Source organism: Schistocerca nitens, chromosome 5, assembly GCF_023898315.1.
Source record: "Schistocerca nitens isolate TAMUIC-IGC-003100 chromosome 5, iqSchNite1.1, whole genome shotgun sequence".
NCBI classification, from domain to species: domain Eukaryota; kingdom Metazoa; phylum Arthropoda; class Insecta; order Orthoptera; family Acrididae; genus Schistocerca; species Schistocerca nitens.
The window spans coordinates 553,433,888-553,452,022 of NC_064618.1; the positions used below are offsets into that span (position 1 = coordinate 553,433,888).

The following is an 18,135-nucleotide window of genomic DNA, read 5'->3' on the forward strand; positions in this document are numbered from 1 at the left end:
CTTGGTACGTACTGAATTTTACCATTGTTAATTGTTCAGAATCATTTAATTCAAGTTCAAAGTTAAATCTCTTATTTCTAAATTGCGGAGATTCAAGTAGCTTTTGAAATGATTGATGAGGTAGTCCAAGACTAACCGTATTTTACTGAATTTCGATGTGCTTCAAAAAGAAAGGTCACTATTAACTTCAGTCACTAAATTAACTTTCGATTTTCCGGTTTTATTAATTCTTTTGCTAAATTAAGTCAAGAGCGTAGCGAAATTTATTACTTCTGACAAACTTTCAGTTTTCACACTACACGTGTCAACCTTCAGTTGCCACGCTTCTAGTGCTAATTATATGTGTAATAACCTTTCTTTTTCAGTTACTATAGTAATTGTCCTTAGGACTGGCGACCGTAATTTCCCCCAAATCTCAAATATCTAATTACCGCTAGTTAATTGTTAACGTAACGGCCGCACATTTACTTTCTTTATTAACTTTACCCCTTTTCAAAATTAATTTCCACCAGTTTCATTTGCATTTTTCCTTTCATTTAGATGTAACCCTTTCCTCCCTCTTTACCGACAGATTAACTTCGGTGACGATTGCTTTTCCCAAATTGCCATTAGGTACACGCGGTTTAATTTTTCACTGTCATTAAGGTCGATAAGTGAGGGGGAGGTTACATCAGTCACAGCCAACGTGGATTGGTCGTTCGATGCCATCTGAGTTATAAATCCATCAGGGACATTTCACCCTTTCGAAAGCTGCCCAAGTCAACTATTGGCAGAGGGACCGTGAAGTGGAAACGCGAAAGAGCAACCAAACACAAACCAAAACCAGGCAGACCTCATGTACTGAAAGATAGGAATCGTTGAGCATTGCGGCGGGTGGTTGTACAAAATCGCATGAAATCAGCGGAAGGAATCGCACGTGAGTTCCAAAGTGCTAATAGCAATCCAGCTATCACAGTGGTTGTGCTTAGGGATTTAAAAAGATGTGGTACAATGGTCGAGCTGGTCTTCTTAAGTCACACATTCCTAAAGTCAGTGACAAGTGACGCATGAGGTGGTGTAATGAACGAGGTCACTGCACAGTGGGTGACTGGAACCGAGTGGTTTGGAGTGATAAATGCAGTTATTTTTGTATTTCGGAACAATTTTCCAACAATTTGACTTCACAGTATACAGCATCATCCACGAGGAGCCTCATGGAGCTTACGAAGTTATGCGCAAGGTCAGTGATATATACTGTGAATAATAATTGTCCTACAACCTCTCCCTGAACGCTGCCACGCTTCCTTTTAGTCAAAAGATATCTCACTATTAAGAATGACACGCAGTTTTTTCCTCTAGAAAGCCTTCAATCCAATCACAAAGCAAGTCTGATACTCCGTACTCAAATTTTGTTTATGAAGCGACTCCGTGGAAATTTCTCAAACGACTCCCAGAAGTCAAGGAACACAGCATTAACCTGGATGCTGATATTTACTGACTTCCGCGTTTCGTAAACGAATAGAGCGAGTTGGGTTTCACGTGATCATTGATTACAGAATCAATGTCGATTCCTACAAACGAGATTTTCTTCTCAAGAATAGTCGAATACGTGAACGTAAGATGTGTGCCATAATTCTGCAACAGTTTGAAGACACCAAAACAGGGCTTTAGTCGTGCGTATCCGTTCGACGAGCCTTCTTGAAAACGCGACTGATCTGCACGTTTTTTTACTTGGAATGCTTCGTTCCTCCAGTTATCTACGATAGAACAGCTGTGGAGGAAAAACATATGCCTTCACCACCACGCAAGGTGACGCGGATTGTTTTTTTTTTTCGTTTTTTTTTGGGGGGGGGGGGTCCTAATCTATTATGCTCGTAAAATGCAAACCGCCACATGAGCGTACGACCGAAATCTCCTGAGGGACTTGCGAGAGCTATCAAAACGAAGCGTTGCGGTAAGCTATGCAAGGGAGCGTTTTTCGGCTCCACAGTGTCTCAGCTCCATCGATACAGTACACAGTCACCCATGCTGCTTGTTTGGGGTTTCAAATCCTGCCACTTCCCCCATCTTCTCCTGACATGGCATCTAATGACTTCTTTATCTTTCCTCGGGCATAGAAAGCATTAGGTAGCTGGCATTTCTAAAACGACGACGAGTTGTAACGTTCTCTCAGCAGTCAATGCAAACTTAAGCAACCAGTCTCTCTTAAAAGTCAAGTATCGTTGAAAAAAATTTGTCACATTGAAGAATGAACATGTAGAGATGTCTGACACCATCACCAACTTTCATGGCTGAGCTTGTTTGTTTGGATATGATAATGAAAACTTTATGATTGTCCTCGCATGAACCTTTACTAGGACAACTCCTAGTGGTTAAAATTTGCGAAACCGACTGTGTAATGTATCTGCACTGTGGATCAGATATCTATATCTATGTTGTAGTTGTGGTCCGAAGACTACTTTGATGCCGCCAATACAACACTGATGATCCCTTAACGTCTCAGAACACGTCCTATCAACCGATCCCTTTTTTTAGTCAAGTTGCACCACAGACTTCTTGTCTCCCCAATTCAGCATTCTTCTGTAGCACTACATTTCAAAACTTCTATTCTCTTCTTGTCTAAACTGTTTATCGTCCATGTTTCACATCCACACATGGCTACACTCCAGACAAATACCTTCAGAAACGACTTCCTAACACTGAAGTCTACATTTTGTGTTAACAATTTTTTTCCTTCAGAAACTCTTTTCTAGCCACAGTCATTCTACATTTCATTACCTCTCTACTTCGGCCATCACCAGTTATTTTTGGCCAGCCGAAGTGGCCGTGCGGTTAAAGGCGCTGCAGTCTGGAACCGCAAGACCGCTACGGTCGCAGGTTCGAATCCTGCCTCGGGCATGGATGCTTGTGATGTCCTTAGGTTAGTTAGGTTTAACTAGTTCTAAGTTCTAGGGGACTAATGACCTCAGCAGTTGAGTCCCATAGTGCTCAGAGCCATTTTTGAACCAGTTATTTTGCTAACCAAACAGCAAAACCTATCTATTGTCTCGTTTCCTAATCTAATTCCCTAAGCATCATCTGATTTAATACAACTACATTCTATTATCACTGTCTTGCTTCTGTTGTGTTCATCTTATATTCTCCTTTGAAGACACTGTCCGTTCCGTTCTTGCAAGTCCTTTGCTGTCTCTGGCAGAATTACAACGTCAACGGCAAACCTCAAAGTTTTTATTTCTTCTCCCTAAACTTTAATTCTTGCCTCTTTTTGTTTCCTTTACTGCTTGCTCAATGTACAGATTGAATAACATGGGCGATGGACTACAACCCTATTTCACTCCCTTCTGAACCAGCACTTTCCTTTCATGTTATTCGACTTTTATAACTGCCGACTGGTTTCTCTACAAGTTGTAAATAACCGTTCGCTCCCTGTATTTTATCTTATCTACTTTCAGTCAACGTTATGAAAAGCTTTCTCTAAGTCTACAAATCCTATAAATGTCGGTTTGCCTTTTATTAACCTGTCTTCTAAGAGAAGTAGTTTGTTCCTATATTTCTCCAGAATCGAAACTGATCTTCCCCGAGATCAGCTTCCACCAGTTTTTCCGTTCTTCTGTAAAGAATTAGCGTTAGTATTCTGCAACCATAACTTACTAAACTGATAGTTCGGCAATATTCACACCTGTCAGCAGCTGCCTTCTTTGTAACTGAAATTATTAAATTCTTCTTGAAGTGTGAGGGTATTCCGCGCACCGCATACATCTTGCACACCAGATGGAATAGTCTTATGGTGACTGGCTTTTCCAGGACTATCAGTAGTTCTAACGGAATGTTATCTACTCCCGGGGCCTTGTTTCGACTTGGGTCTTTCAGTGCTGTGTCAAATTTTTCAGTCAGAATCGCATCTCCCATCTTATTTTCATCTACAGCCTCTTCCATTTCTCCATTTCTATAATATTTCTCTCAAGTGCATATCCCTTGTATCGACCCTCAACACAATCCTTCCACTTTTCTGCTATCCCTTTTCTGCGTAGTACTGGTTTCCAATCTGAGCTGTTCCTCTTTTCTCCAAAGGCCCCTTTAATTTTCCTATAGATGGTATCTAGTGATACATGTTTCTAAATCTTTACATTTGTCACCTAGCCGTTCCTGCTTAACCATTTTGAACTTCCTGCCAGTTCCATTTCTTAGACATTTATATTCCCTTTCGCCTACTTCATTTGATGCATTATTACATTTTCTCCTTTCACCAGTTAAATTCAGTATATCCAAAGATTTCATCTGGGCCTTTTCGTTTTAGCTTTTTGATCCTCTGGTGCGTTCACTATGTCATCTCTCAGGTTCGAATCCTGCCTCGGGCATGGATGTGTGTGATGTCCTTAGGTTAGTTAGGTTTAAGTAGTTCTAAGTTCTAGGGGACTGATGACCTCAGAAGTTAAGTCCCATAGTGCTCAGAGCCATTTTTCGCTTATTCCTAACAATTTACCATTTTGCTTATCTATATTTATACTAATAATGAAACTCTAACGCCGTCGTGTCTGTCTGTCTGTCTGAAAACGCTAATCGCGAAGACTACTGGACGAATTTTCATGGGGTTTTCACAAGTAACTTGAGTTTACTTTGGGATAACATACAGGCCTTATTGCATCAAAATCGGATCACGAAAAAAGGATATGGTGATTTAAAGTTTTATCTAATACCGTCGTGTCTCTTTGAACACGCTAATCTCCAAACCTAGCTGTCGAATTTTCATGGGGTTTCCGCAGGTGACTTGAGCGTAGCTTGGGGCGAAATATAGACTTTATTTTTATCAAAATCTGAGCACGAAAAGGAGGATATCGTAAAGTAAAATTTTATTTCAAATTGTCTGGTAGTTTGGTTGTTTAACCATAAAGCCTTAATACACCAAAGAACCCGCAGATGGCGCTCTTAGTGTTTTTTAACTCAGTGACAGATTTATTTTCAGACGCTTAAGTCATGACAGGGCTAAGCACCGCAATCTTACCTTTACAAATACAAAGTAACAGCGAATTTGCTTGGTTAGGATACACCGAATTACTGATTTCGCTTTGAATATTAAAAACTTAACGGATAAATCGTAGTGTCCGATTCCACTCGTCAGCTTTGAGCGATGACGTCACATCAGAGGCAAGTTCGCCGCATAGAGGCAGTCTATGAAAGCAGCGGATGATATTCGTAAACAAAGGAGTGTAGAATATTATAAAATTAAAATCAGAATTCATGCGATTATTTCCTTAGACACGAATTACATCGAAACGAATGGAAGATAACAGAAATAAATAAGAACAAAACAAAAGAGAAATATATATGTCAGAAATAAGAAAAGCACAGAGTACCTTTAAATTTCATTACGGTACAGCGTGTGGTGAAGTCGCAATACAACGAAACAGCGTTAATTTATAACAAAAATTACTGAATCTAACGGTACTATCGCGGTAATGGAGGGGTTTTTGGGCGGGGAAAAACTAAAATGCAACACAACAACGGGAAAATGAAATAAATAATAACGTATATGAAATAGTAGCATGAAATGTGAAAAAACCTATACAGAAATCCTAAAAAATGCCAGTACAGAAATAACGAAAATTTACAAATAGTAACAAATATTGCAATCGATAGTTTGAATTAACCTACATACATTAATTGTAATTACAGATTCCGATATTAGTTACTTTTCCACAGTAGTTCAGAGAGCAACTACTACTACATTTCAGTGCACACACCTGCTTCAAAAACGATCTAAATAATAAAGCATGCAATAGTTGGAATCGATATTTAGAATTGATCTCTTACTTAGCTTAATCCTAGTTACCGATTCCAATATTTGTCATTTTGTCGCAGTAGTTCAGAGAGCAATTACAAATTCAAAAATCCTGTTACATTTCAGTGTACACGCCTGCCGGAAAAACGATCCAAGTAATGAACCATGTAACTGCTGGAATCGGTAGCTAAAACTGATCTTCATAGCAGATCAGTTCTGGTTACCGACTCCAACCGTTCGCTGGTTCATGATTTTGGACCTGTTTACAGTAAGTGTGTGGACGCGGTTTTTGTAGGATTTCTGGAGTTCTTATTGATCTCTGAACTACAGCGAAAAAGTAACAAATGCTGTAGGTAGGCCTACAAATTCTAAGTTTTTTCCGTTTTCGAAGTAGTGAAGAGAGGAATAACAAATGTAGAAATCCTATTATACTGTAGTGCACGCACTTGTACAAAAACGGTCTAAATAACGAACTGTGGAGTGGTTGGAATTGGTAACTGGAATTAACCTATATAGGTAAATTCTAGTTACCGAATCCAATATTTATCATTTTTTTTCGCAGTAGTTTGGAAAGCAATCACAAATGCAGAAATCTCATTACATTTCAGGGCACACACCTGCTGGAAAAACGATCTAAATAACGAACCATGGAATGGTTGGAATCGGAAACTGGAATTGGTCTATATAGCTTAATTCTACTTACCGATTCCAATATTTATTACTTTCGTGAATCTTCGTTACTTGGATACTGGTTTTTGTTTCAGGATTTCTGTGTTGGTTCTCAGGCATTTCACGCTACTGTTCTTTTTGTGTTTCGGGTACGTTATTATTTAGTTCATTTTTCCGTTGTTGAGTTACATTGCAGTTTCTCCCCGCTCAAAATCTCCGCTTTTCCGCGGTAGATTCAGTAATTATTATCTGAAATCAACATTATTTCAGAATATTACTACTTCACCATGCACTATATAGTAATGGATTTAAAGGTTCTCTGTACTTTTTTTAGCCGCATTAATTACAAAAATAATTTATTTCGGACATGTATATTTCTCTTTCTCTGTTGTTATTAATTTTCGTTACCGTCAATTATTTTTGATACAATTCGTGGCTAAGTAATTAATCAGGTGAACTGTGATTTTAATGTTATCGTATTCTAAATCGTTTATTTACGAATATGAGCAGTTGCTTTCAAAGATTGCCTCTATGTAAAGTCTCTGCCGTAGATATGACATCATTGCTTAAAAGCTGATGGGTGGAATCGGACACTAGAATTGACCAAACGTAACGACATTGCTTTGCTTCTTTCGATAGGTTTTATTTATATTCTTTGCTAGGAAAAACGAATTTATTGTTTGCTTTATGATTTGCGTGCTTACACATTATGTTGTTTATAAAGAAAACTGCCTATAAAACGGTCGAGTCTTTTTGAATAAAGCATAACGGCTAAAATACTGAGGACTAAGAGGTCTCAAGAATCTAACGTGAGGTGAGACTTTGCTGCAGCTAGAGAGCCTTACAGGAAAATATTCGTAAAGAATGTTATCGGAAAATGTAAGGTATAAACGGTTAGCTTAGCGTTGAAGGAGCTTGTTTATCAGTGTTACATGTAATACTTTTCTTGCGGTATGAGGCAAAATGAATCTTCTGGTCGTTCGGCAATGTCGCATAATCGGACAACAAAACCTCGGCACTTCCAGGTGGCTTTCAAGAATAGTATGAACTGCAGATGCCGGCAAGATGAAAGATCCTTGTATTTGGCAGTATAACACAAAATCGTGTCTCTCCACTAAATTGTGAACTGAAAGTAACGATCTCCAGTTGCCCAATGAACTAGATCGTTCGGAAATGCGGTTTTTCTTGAGACTATTATGGCCTCTCTGAAACCCTCTAATGCACATATTAGTACCAGTCCGTTGTCCGCGACTGAGAAAACTTGAATCCCATAATGTCGCACCACTCCTTGCACAATCACTGCGACATCTCTCGCTGCCAACTGATCAACAAGTAGTCAGATCATCTCAAGAGCTCATTATCTTGACAAAAATGCATGTATTGACACAAGCTTTCGACAAAGGATTTTGTGATTTTTCCAATCAGAAACTCATACTAAAATAACTCCAAGCACCTTTCGTATCAGAAAAAAAGCGGTGAGAGGCATCGCAGCTTCCTTTAGTTCAACCACCGCAATATAGCTCGGATGATGCGCTCGGCCGCAAATTTAATCCTCAAGCTATTAAAAAACAAAAATAATATTATGCAGATTTTTTCAAAAACGTTCCGTAAATCAATTCACTGTCTATTAAAAGAAGCCGCTGACACATATATGAACGTACATGCTTTTTCGGAGAATTGCACTGATCACTAATCGACTGATAGCGTCGTCTCCCTCTCAGAAAAGGATGATAAAGAGCTCGTTGAAACGGTCTAGCACGTCTCCAAAATGTAACAACATTTTAACCTGTCGAATCATTACAATCAAGATATCGTTGTCAATTACTTACAAACCAAAAACATTTCACAGTTCTAACATGTTGTATACACTCTATTTATTGCAAAAAACTTTCTTGCAATTAAATTTTATGTACTGCACATTATACTAAACTGGTAACATTGCACCGAACTGACTAAAAATCCAACAACAGCAACGACTCACTTATTGTGGTTTCAAGGCATTTATTCCATCTTTCGTTCGTATCATGCAGCAGTTAATATTTTCTTTTACTTTTAAGTAACTAAAGCCGTGTTGCCTTTCGCAACTTGCAATGGTACTTGAATTACGTAACCATTATGGCACCTCACCTAAACCTCTCGATACCAGTAATATTCTACTGTGTTTCTGTTAACTACTTAACACATTTCTGAGACAACATTCAGATTTGATTTCATTTGTGATACATCAATATGTTTATATTAAAATGATATTATTCATGTGTGTGTTCTTTCTTTTGTCACTACGATCTTTGACGTACTTGTAACTCTGATTTTTGGGCGCGTAAGCGATTATTAGTTAGTTTTGTTAGAGAGTCGGACCTTGAAAAAGTCAAGTCTTGGACGTCATGTTGGAAAGACGCATAACGTAGTCAGCTTATAAAATTTGAACTTTAACAGTGAAGAAGATGTTTTCAAGTATGTTTTTATTGTGAAGTGATGTTTTGTGTGTTACGTGATATTGCAATAAAGCAATTAAAAGGTAGTGTAACTTAAATTCGGACTGCTGATTATTTTTTTTACATCAATATTGTGCTAACTTTGAAAGGTTTAATCTTCAAGAATGGTTTGTGAAACGCATCTACAAAACTTTTGAATATAGCAGAATAAAACCTAGGCCTTTTTGCATCCGAGCTTGGAATCATCACCACGACGATTGAGCCATGATTTTACAACGAGACCAGCGTTGGAAACACGAAAAGGAGAGTGCCTAGTTTATTCATTATTACATGAAAGGACTTTAGTAACTGTGCTCTAATGACATCTGCCACATAATAACTTTGTTGTTGCCCAAAATGTAGTATTTAGCAGCGTGAACAACACCACAATCATTATTAAATTTTGACCTCTGTTGTGGTTGGGTTGTTAGAAACTGCAGCATCTGACTGTATGGTGTGGTAATGTGGCAGGGCCGTGGAACGAGCGTTGGTGCCAGATGAGCATTTGGTATCGGCTTTCCAGCCACCGACGCCAGGGCACGCCTCTGCCTACAAAGCCTTACAGCTACGCGTAAGTACTTCCTCTCGCATAAGGGCCCAGTAGTGTCTATTAGATTTTCAGATTTTAGAACGATGACTTACCTGGAAGCTTTCAATATGATATACTGCTGGCCATTAAAATTGCTACACCAAGAAGAAATGCAGATGATTAACGGGTATTCATTGGATAAGTATATTACATTAGAACTGACATGTGATTACATTTTCACGCAATTTGCGTGCATAGATCCTGAGAAATCAGTACCCAGAACAACCACCTCTGGCCGTAATAACGGCCTTGAAATGCCTGGGAATTGAGTCAAACAGAGCTTGGATGGCGTGTACAGGTACAGTTGTCCATGCAGCTTCAACACGATACCACAGTTCTTCAAGAGTAGTGACTGTCGTATTGTGACGAGCCAGTTGCTCGGCCACCACTGACCAGACGTTTTCAGTTGGTGAGAGATCTGGAGAACGTGCTGGCCGGGGCAGCAGTCGATCATTTTCTGTATCCAGAAAGGTCCGTACAGGACCTGCAACATGCGGTCGTGCATTATACTGCTGAAATGTAGGGTTTCGCAGGGATCGAATGAAGGGTAGAGCCACGGGTCGTAACACATCTGAAATGTAACGTCCACTGTTCAAAGTGAGGTCAATGCGAACAAGAGGTGACCGAGACGTGTAACCAATGGCACCCCATACCATCACGCCGCGTGGTACATCAGTATGGCGATGACGAATACACGCTTCCAATGTGCGTTCACCGCGATGTCACCAAACACGGATGCGACCATCATGATGCTGTAAACAGAACCTGAATTCATCCGAAAAAATTACGATTTGCCATTCGTGCTCCTAGGTTCGTCGTTGAGTACACCACCGCAGGCGCTACTGTCTGAGATGTAGCGTCAAGGGTAACCTCAGCCATGGTCTGCGAGCTGATAGTCCATGCTGCTGCTAACGTCGTCGAACTGTTCGTGCAGATGGTTGTTGTCTTGCAAACGTCCCCATCTGTTGACTCAGGGATCTCGAAGTGGCTGCACGATCCGATACACCCATGCGGATAAGATGCCTGTCATCTCGACTGCTAGTGACACGATGCCGTTGGGATCCAGCACGGCGTTTCGTATTACCCTCCTGAACCCACCGATTCTATATTCTGCTAACAGTCATTGGATCTCGACTAACGCGAGCAGCAATGTCGCGATACGATAAACCGCAATCGCGATAGGCTACAATCCGACCTTTATCAAAGTCGGAAACGTGATCGTACGCATTTCTCCTCCTTACACGAGGCATCACAACAACGTTTGACCAGTCAACGCCGGTCAACTGCTGTTTGTGTATGAGAAATCGGTTGGAAACTTTCCTCGTGTCAGCACGTTGTAGGTGTCGCCACCGGCGCCAACCTTGTGTGAACGCACTGAAAAGCTAATCATTAGCATATCACAGCATCTTCTTCCTATCGGTTAAATTTCGCGTCTGTGGTACGTCATCTTCGTGGTGTAGCAATTTTAATGGCCAGTAGTGTATATTAAAGCCAGATTGTGGAGATGGAGAGGGGATAGAAATACCATCATAATAGAGTGTTTCTGGAGTCTGAGGTACGAGTAACTCATTTAAGTTTCTGGTGAACCGACCAAATCTCTGTGTTAGATCAGTATTTCCTGAAGCTGCTACAATCCTAGACCATGTTTCAGTAATTCTTAATCCCTGGAAAGGAAGCGGGTCGACGGCAGAGTTCTCCATGCAACCGTTGATAAACTGCCTAAGCATAGAAAACACCCTTCTGACAAATACACAATCCACGACATCTGTACACGATGGGTACTTCAAGTACTAACTGACGAACTTATTGTTTGCTTATGCGAGCACTCGACTTAACAAAATGTCTGTATATGACTTAATTATTCAAAAATTATAGGCACACTGCATGGTGAAATAAGTAATAATAGGGAGTTACAAGTTCTTTTATTGAAATACAGTTTCAATCTACAGTTTTTTCTCACATAAGCATTACCGTATTAGCATAGATTAGCGATGACCAGACAAATTGCTTATCAGAGTAGCATATGGTGTCTGTCTGCTTGTACGCTACGTTAAGTACTTATAGTCTATTCGATTGGAGCAGGAACATTCTCTGAATATAACTAAGTGAAACTAGTAAATTTTTTATAAGAAAAAGGTTAATTCTCCTGACCACTTCTGATACACCTGTGGCAACCTTGTAGCGAAAAAGCACCAGCGGACAATCTCAGCCTTTGTCAGATAAGTGTATTTTGCATGCTTTGACGTAAAGACAGGGGATCAGGACAGAGCTTTCGGCCAAGCACTCCTTGACCACTGTCAAGTGGTATGACTGCCAGTGGACTGTTGGTGCGCCCTTATATACGCTAGCTGCCGGCTGTGACGTCATTGGTGCCCGCGACTTTGCCATATATGTTCAAGGATTCTGCAGCAAACGGAAGTTAGGGATACTGATCTGTAATTTTGTGGGTTCATTCTTTTACCCTTCTTATATACTGGAGTCACCTGCGCCTTTTTCCAGTCTCTTAGGACTTTGTGCTGGGCGAGTGATGCACGATAAATGCAAGCTACGTAAGGAGCCAATGCCGTAGAGTACTTTTTATAAAACCGAACTGGGATTCCATCCGGACCTGGTTATTTATTTACTTAAAATCTTTCAGTTATTTCGCTATGCTAGTGATGCTTATTACTGTTTCGCCCATACGGGAGTCTGTCCGATGGTCAAATGACGTATGAACGATTTCTTGAACGTGAAATTTAACACTTCGGCTTTCGTTTTGCTATCTTCAACTGCCATATCAAACTGGTGATCAAGGAGCTGAATGGAAGACTTAGACTCGCTTAGCAATTTTACATAAGACCAGAATTTCCTCGGGTTTTTTTGCCAGGTCTTTTGCTAAGATGTGACCGTGGTAGTTGTATGTTTAATGCATAAATCTTTTCACAGACGCACGAATCTCTAATAATTTTCGCTTGTCGTCTTTTGTGTGTTTCCTTTTGAACCGAGAGTAAAACAGTTTCTACTTCCTCAGTAACCTCTGAATTTCGTTATTAGACCATAGTTGGTATAGTCCATCCTTTATCCACTTACTAGGCACATAACGGTCCAGGTCACGATTTACAATCTCCTTAAACTTCGCCCATAATTCCTCTACATCCATCTTACTGGAATTAAGTGACGCCAGTTATCTGTCTAAGTGAGATGCTAATAATTGCTTACCTGGTCCATCTAGCAGAAACACTCTCTTAGCCTTCTTGACTGATTTATTAACTTTCGCAGTCATATTTGCTATAATGACATCATGATGGCTAATTTCCATTTCTATACCGACACTGTCAATAAGGGCCGGTCTATTTGCCGCTACAAGCTCTAAGATACTTCTATTGCGTGTAGGCTGCCGAGCTAGCTGCTCAAGATAGTTTTCAGAAATCGCCTTCAAAATCATTTCGGATGACTGACTGTCTTTCCCCCGCAACGAATCCATACACGTCTCAGTCTGTACTCGGTAGGTTAAAGTTGCCTCCAACTAGTATTGCACGATCTGGGTATTTACACGCTACTGACCCTAGACTTTCTTTGAATGACTCTAGAACTGTCAAGCAGAATCGGGAGGCCGGTAAAAACATCCAACAATTACAAGTTTCTTGTAAATGCCATTTTCGCAGCAGCTGTATATAAATTGCAGTTGTTTCAAAGAAAATGCATTTTGCACTCTGCACATCAAAATTTTTATTTTTATTTATGCACCAAGACGCGTTTCGCCTTTTTTTATAAGGCATCTTCAGTGGGTGTCAGGTAACTTCTAATCACTGCATCCAAGCAAAACTGCTTTTTCTCATCTAGCAACCAGGTGGACATCCGGTTGCCAGATGAGAAAAAGCAGTTTTGCTTAGATACAGTGAATTATAAGTTACCTGACACCTACTGAAGATTCCTTGTAAAAAAGGCGAAACGCGTCTGGGTGCATAAATAAAAATAAAAATTTCGATGTGCACAGTGCAAAAGGCAATTTCTTTGAAACAACTGCAATCCAACAGTTAACTTGGTTTCACCTACATCTTTTATATGCGACCAGATAGCTTCACTGCCACACCCAACCTCGACCACACTAGAGACAATGTTTTTGTCAAGTGCAGTGAACATTCCCCTGCCTATGGCCTCTAATCCGTATTTCCGATAAATATGTCCGCAACTCGTGGTCGTGCGGTAGCGTTCTCGCTTCCCACGCCCGGGTTCCCGGGTGCGATTCCCGGCGGGGTTAGGGATTTTCTCTGCCTCGTGATGACTGGGTGTTGTGTGATGTCCTTAGGTTAGTTAGGTTTAAGTAGTTCTAAGTTCTAGGGGACCGATGACCATAGATGTTAAGTCCCATAGTGCTCAGAGCCATTTGAACCATTTGAACCGATAAATATCTCAGAGCTTTCCGCTTCGGGTTTCAGCCAGCTCTCGGTTTCAAGAATAATTTTAGCGCAAGAACTTTCCTGGAGGGCAGTAAATTCGGGAACTTTATTACGAATACTTCGATTGTTTACTGATAAAATTATGACAATTGAAGTTTCTTTATTCTGAAAGCCGTTTGAGTTCCCTTGCTGTATATCGACCGCCAAGTGTTTATCAGAACACCTCAAACTACTACATAGCCTAAAAAACACTCATGTGCACTCCACAAGTACTCTGCTGCCCGAGTAGCTGCATCCTTTGTGTAGACTGTAGTGCATCCCTGACCTATCAAGGGGAGTCCTACAAATCCGCACATGGTAATGCAGGTGTAGAAATATCCAGCCAAGGCTGTCACAGAGTCGACAAACTCTTAGTTGAGACCCTCCACTCGGCTCCAAACCAAAGGACTCCGATCAAATCGTGAGTACTGCTTGCGCCCCATGCGCGAGGTCAGCATTCTTCACCACCTCCGCCAGCCGCCTGTACGAACCGAGGATCGTCTCAGAACGTATGTGACAGGCGTCTTTGGTACCGAGGTGAGCCACAACATGCAGACGACTGCACCCTGCACGCTCATTAGAAGCACGAAAGGCTGCCTCCACATCTCGGATGAGCGCCCCCCTCTCCCTCCCTCGCCCCTTCCCCCCCCCCCCCCCCTCCACCCAACCCCCGGCACATTGGCTTTCTTTCCAGCCTGTCTGCCGAAGGGACTCCATAATGCGCCTAACATTGGAGCTCCCGATAACTGTTAGACCCCTGCCCGTGTGTGGCTGCTCGGACTCTGCTGAAGGGCGGCCACCTGTCCACTCACAGGGTGAATGGGCGAGGCTAGGCGGCCAGTCTCCACATTGGTCCTCCGTCTCGAGCGACGCGAACGCGTTACCACCCGCCACTCACCCTGCTGTGAGGGCGGATCCACCGCTTCGGGGCCGGCCGCGGTGGTCTCGCGGTTCTAGGCGCGCAGTCCGGAACCGTGCGACTGCTACGGTCGCAGGTTCGAATCCTGCCTCGGGCATGGATGTGTGTGATGTCCTTAGGTTAGTTAGGTTTAAGTAGTTCTAAGTTCTAGGGGACTGATGACCACAGCAGTTGAGTCCCATAGTGCTCAGAGCCATTTGAACCACCGCTTCGGGTGCACTACGAGGTGCCTCTGAAGCAGAGCCCGGGGGAAACAAGTGACATCTGAGGTGTCCCAAGCGACGATCCATATTCTTCGCCACCACTACACCCACCACTACACCCCGAGGCAGCAGCCTAAATGTGACTGACCGTATCTCTAAAAGCGCATTAAGCTGTTCGCGAACTGCGGCCAGCTCCTCGTGCCTTCGAACACAGCACACACACATCCTAGCCGTCCTAGCAAGACTAACTGAAGAAGTAAACTGTAAAAGCAAACGGAATTCTATATATACAACTTGCTGCCCTCCTGATGCGTCACCAATGGACGCAGAGCGTTAATGAGCTATGAACTCGCTGGTCAGTGAGCAACTACTGCGCTACCGACTGAATGAATTTAGACGTATGAAAACGCGAGATTAAACCTCTTCAACAACCCACCAGATTAGCCGAGAGCGCTAATACGCTGCTTCCTGGACTCGGGTAAGCGCGCCGGCCCCAGATCGAATCCGCCCGGCGGCTTAACGACGGTGGCCGGTGTACTGGCCAGCCTGGATGTGGTTTTTAGGCGGTTTTCCACATCCCACCAGGTTAATACCGGGCTGGTCCCCACGTCCCGCCTCATTCCCACGGCTCGCAGACATCCGAACACATTCGCACTATTCCATGGATTACACTAGACACAGACAGTTGGGGTACACTAATTCCGTCACAGGGGGAGGGGGGCGGGGGGGGGGGGCTCCGGGATGGCGGCAGGAAGGGCATCCGGCCACCCCTTAAATTAACCTTGCCAAATCCGATTAACCATGCCGACCCTGCGTCATTGTGGGAAAAAGGCACAGGCAAAAGAAAGAAAGAAAGAAAGAATTTAACCTCTTCAGCAGAAAAATTCACACGCAATTTAATAAATATGCTACGACGAAAAACGCAGAAAAAGATAAACACTTAACTTGCCGCTCTGTAGTCGTATATCAGCTGAGAGCTGGAGCCTTTCATCTGCGCATACCATCGCCGATTACAGTTGACAGTTGTTGAATGTTAGCTGAACGGCGTTTTGAAATATCGTTGCACTGTTACAGCAGACCGATGTGAATACATTTCAAGATACAATTTCTCGGTACCTGTAGCCGTCTTGCCTAACTGTTCACTGCTGCACTGTCATGGTATAAATCTGAAATGCAGCTGCAACAGTAAAAATATTTTTGAACTTTTTTTCTATATGAGTGTTGAGTTTTTTTACAGTCTGACAATCAATGTAGTGACAGTGAATTGTGAAATCGCTTCAGTCGTTTATAATAACTTTGTATTATTGTTGATACATTGTCGATCTTAGAGCTGTCACGCACCGCTATCATTCACGCCCTACAACTACACTGATCGACAGCAGCTGGAGTCATCATTCAGTTCTCCCTACTGGGATGGTCTGGAAGCAGTCAAATTGCTGCTATTTAATCAGTGGACTATTTAATGTTGAATCTTAATATGAAACAATTTCAGAAATTAAAATTGGTGAAGTTGTTCGTTACAATACGGTACTGATGTGTTGTGTCCATTACGGTAATGATATAATGAGAGTCCTGATAGCTGTAGGTAGGGATTGGTATTGTGAGATGTATTGGAGGTGATGGTTTTTCGAAAGGATCTCGGATGTCTATATGGGAAGAAACTCGTAGGTTCGTGTAGGTTTTATTTAGTTACTTCAGAAAGTAAATTACATGTGTCGTCCTGCACTAAGACTATTGTGAAACAAGAGTGCCACATTGTTAGAAGAGAGTACATGTTCCATTTTGCGTATTCTTGTGCGTAGAATGTCTATATTGCACACATATTCCCCATATCGACCAAATCATCCTCCATGAACCATGGACCTTGCCGTTGGTGGGGAGGCTTGCGTGCCTCACTGATACAAATAGCCGTACCGTAGGTGCAACCACAACGGAGGGGTATGTGTTGGGAGGCCAGACAAACGTGTGGTTCCTGAAGAGGGGCAGCAGCCTTTTCACTACTTGCAGGGGCCACAGTCTGGATCATTGACTCATCTAGCCTTGTAACTTAAACCAAAAGGGCCTTGCTATGCTGGTACTGCGAACAGCTGAAAACAAGGGGAAACTACAGTCGTAATTTATCCCGAGTGTATGCAGCTCTACTGTATGGTTAAAAGATAATGGCATTCTCTTGGGTAAAATATTCTGGAGGTAAAATAGTCCCCCATTTGGATATCTTGGCGGGGACTTACAGGAGGACGTCGTTATCAGGAGAAACAAAACTGGCGTTTCTACGGATCGGAGCATGGAGTGTCAGATCCGTTATCGGGCAGTAGGTTAGAAAATTTAAAAAGTGAAATTGATATGTTAACTTTAGATATAGTGGGAATTAGTGAAGTTCGGTGGCAGAAGGAACAGGACTCCGGTCAGGTGAATGCAGAGGGGATAAATACAAAATCATATAGGGGTAATGCAGGAGGAGATTTCATGATGAGTAAAAAAATAGGAACACCGACAAGCTACTATGAACAGCATAGTGATCGCATTATTGTACCCAAGATAGACACGAAACCCACAACCATCACAGCAGTACAAGTTTATATGCCAACTAGCTCCGCAGATGACCAGGAGATGAAGGAAACGTATCATGAATTAAAAGAAATTATTCAAATAGTAAATGGAGACGAAAATTTAATAGTCATGGGGGACCAGAATTCGATAGCAGGAAAAGGAAGAGAAGGAAAAGTATTAGGTGAATATGGACTGGGGAAAGGAACGAAAGAGGGAGCCGACCGGTAGAAATTTGCGCGGAGCATAATTTAATCATAGCTAACATTTGGTTTAAGAATCAAGAAAGAAGATTGTATACATGGAAGAGACCTGGAGACATCGGAAGGTTTCAGATTGATTATATAATGGTTAGACAGAGATTTCGGAACCAGGTTTTAAATTATAAGACATTTCCAGGGGCAGGCCACAATTTACTTGTGATGACCTGCCGATTAAAATTGTAGAAACTGCAAAAAGACAGGATCTTATGGAGACGGGACCTGGATAAACTGAAAGAACCAGAGATTGTAGAGCGTTTCAGAGCGAGCATTAAGGGAACGACTGGCAAGAACAGGG

The 18,135-nt window shown here is 41.9% G+C and overlaps 1 protein-coding gene across 1 annotated transcript in view; it reads left to right on the forward strand.

Moving 5' to 3' along the window:
* LOC126260574 (uncharacterized) overlaps window positions 1-18,135 on the forward strand; it is a 105,570-nt gene that overhangs the window by 16,278 nt on the left and 71,157 nt on the right. Inside the window, exon 3 of the mRNA XM_049957910.1 lies at window positions 9,373-9,472. Within this exon, the coding sequence (XP_049813867.1) occupies window positions 9,373-9,472 (100 nt within the window). The remainder of the gene's footprint in view (window positions 1-9,372; window positions 9,473-18,135) is intronic.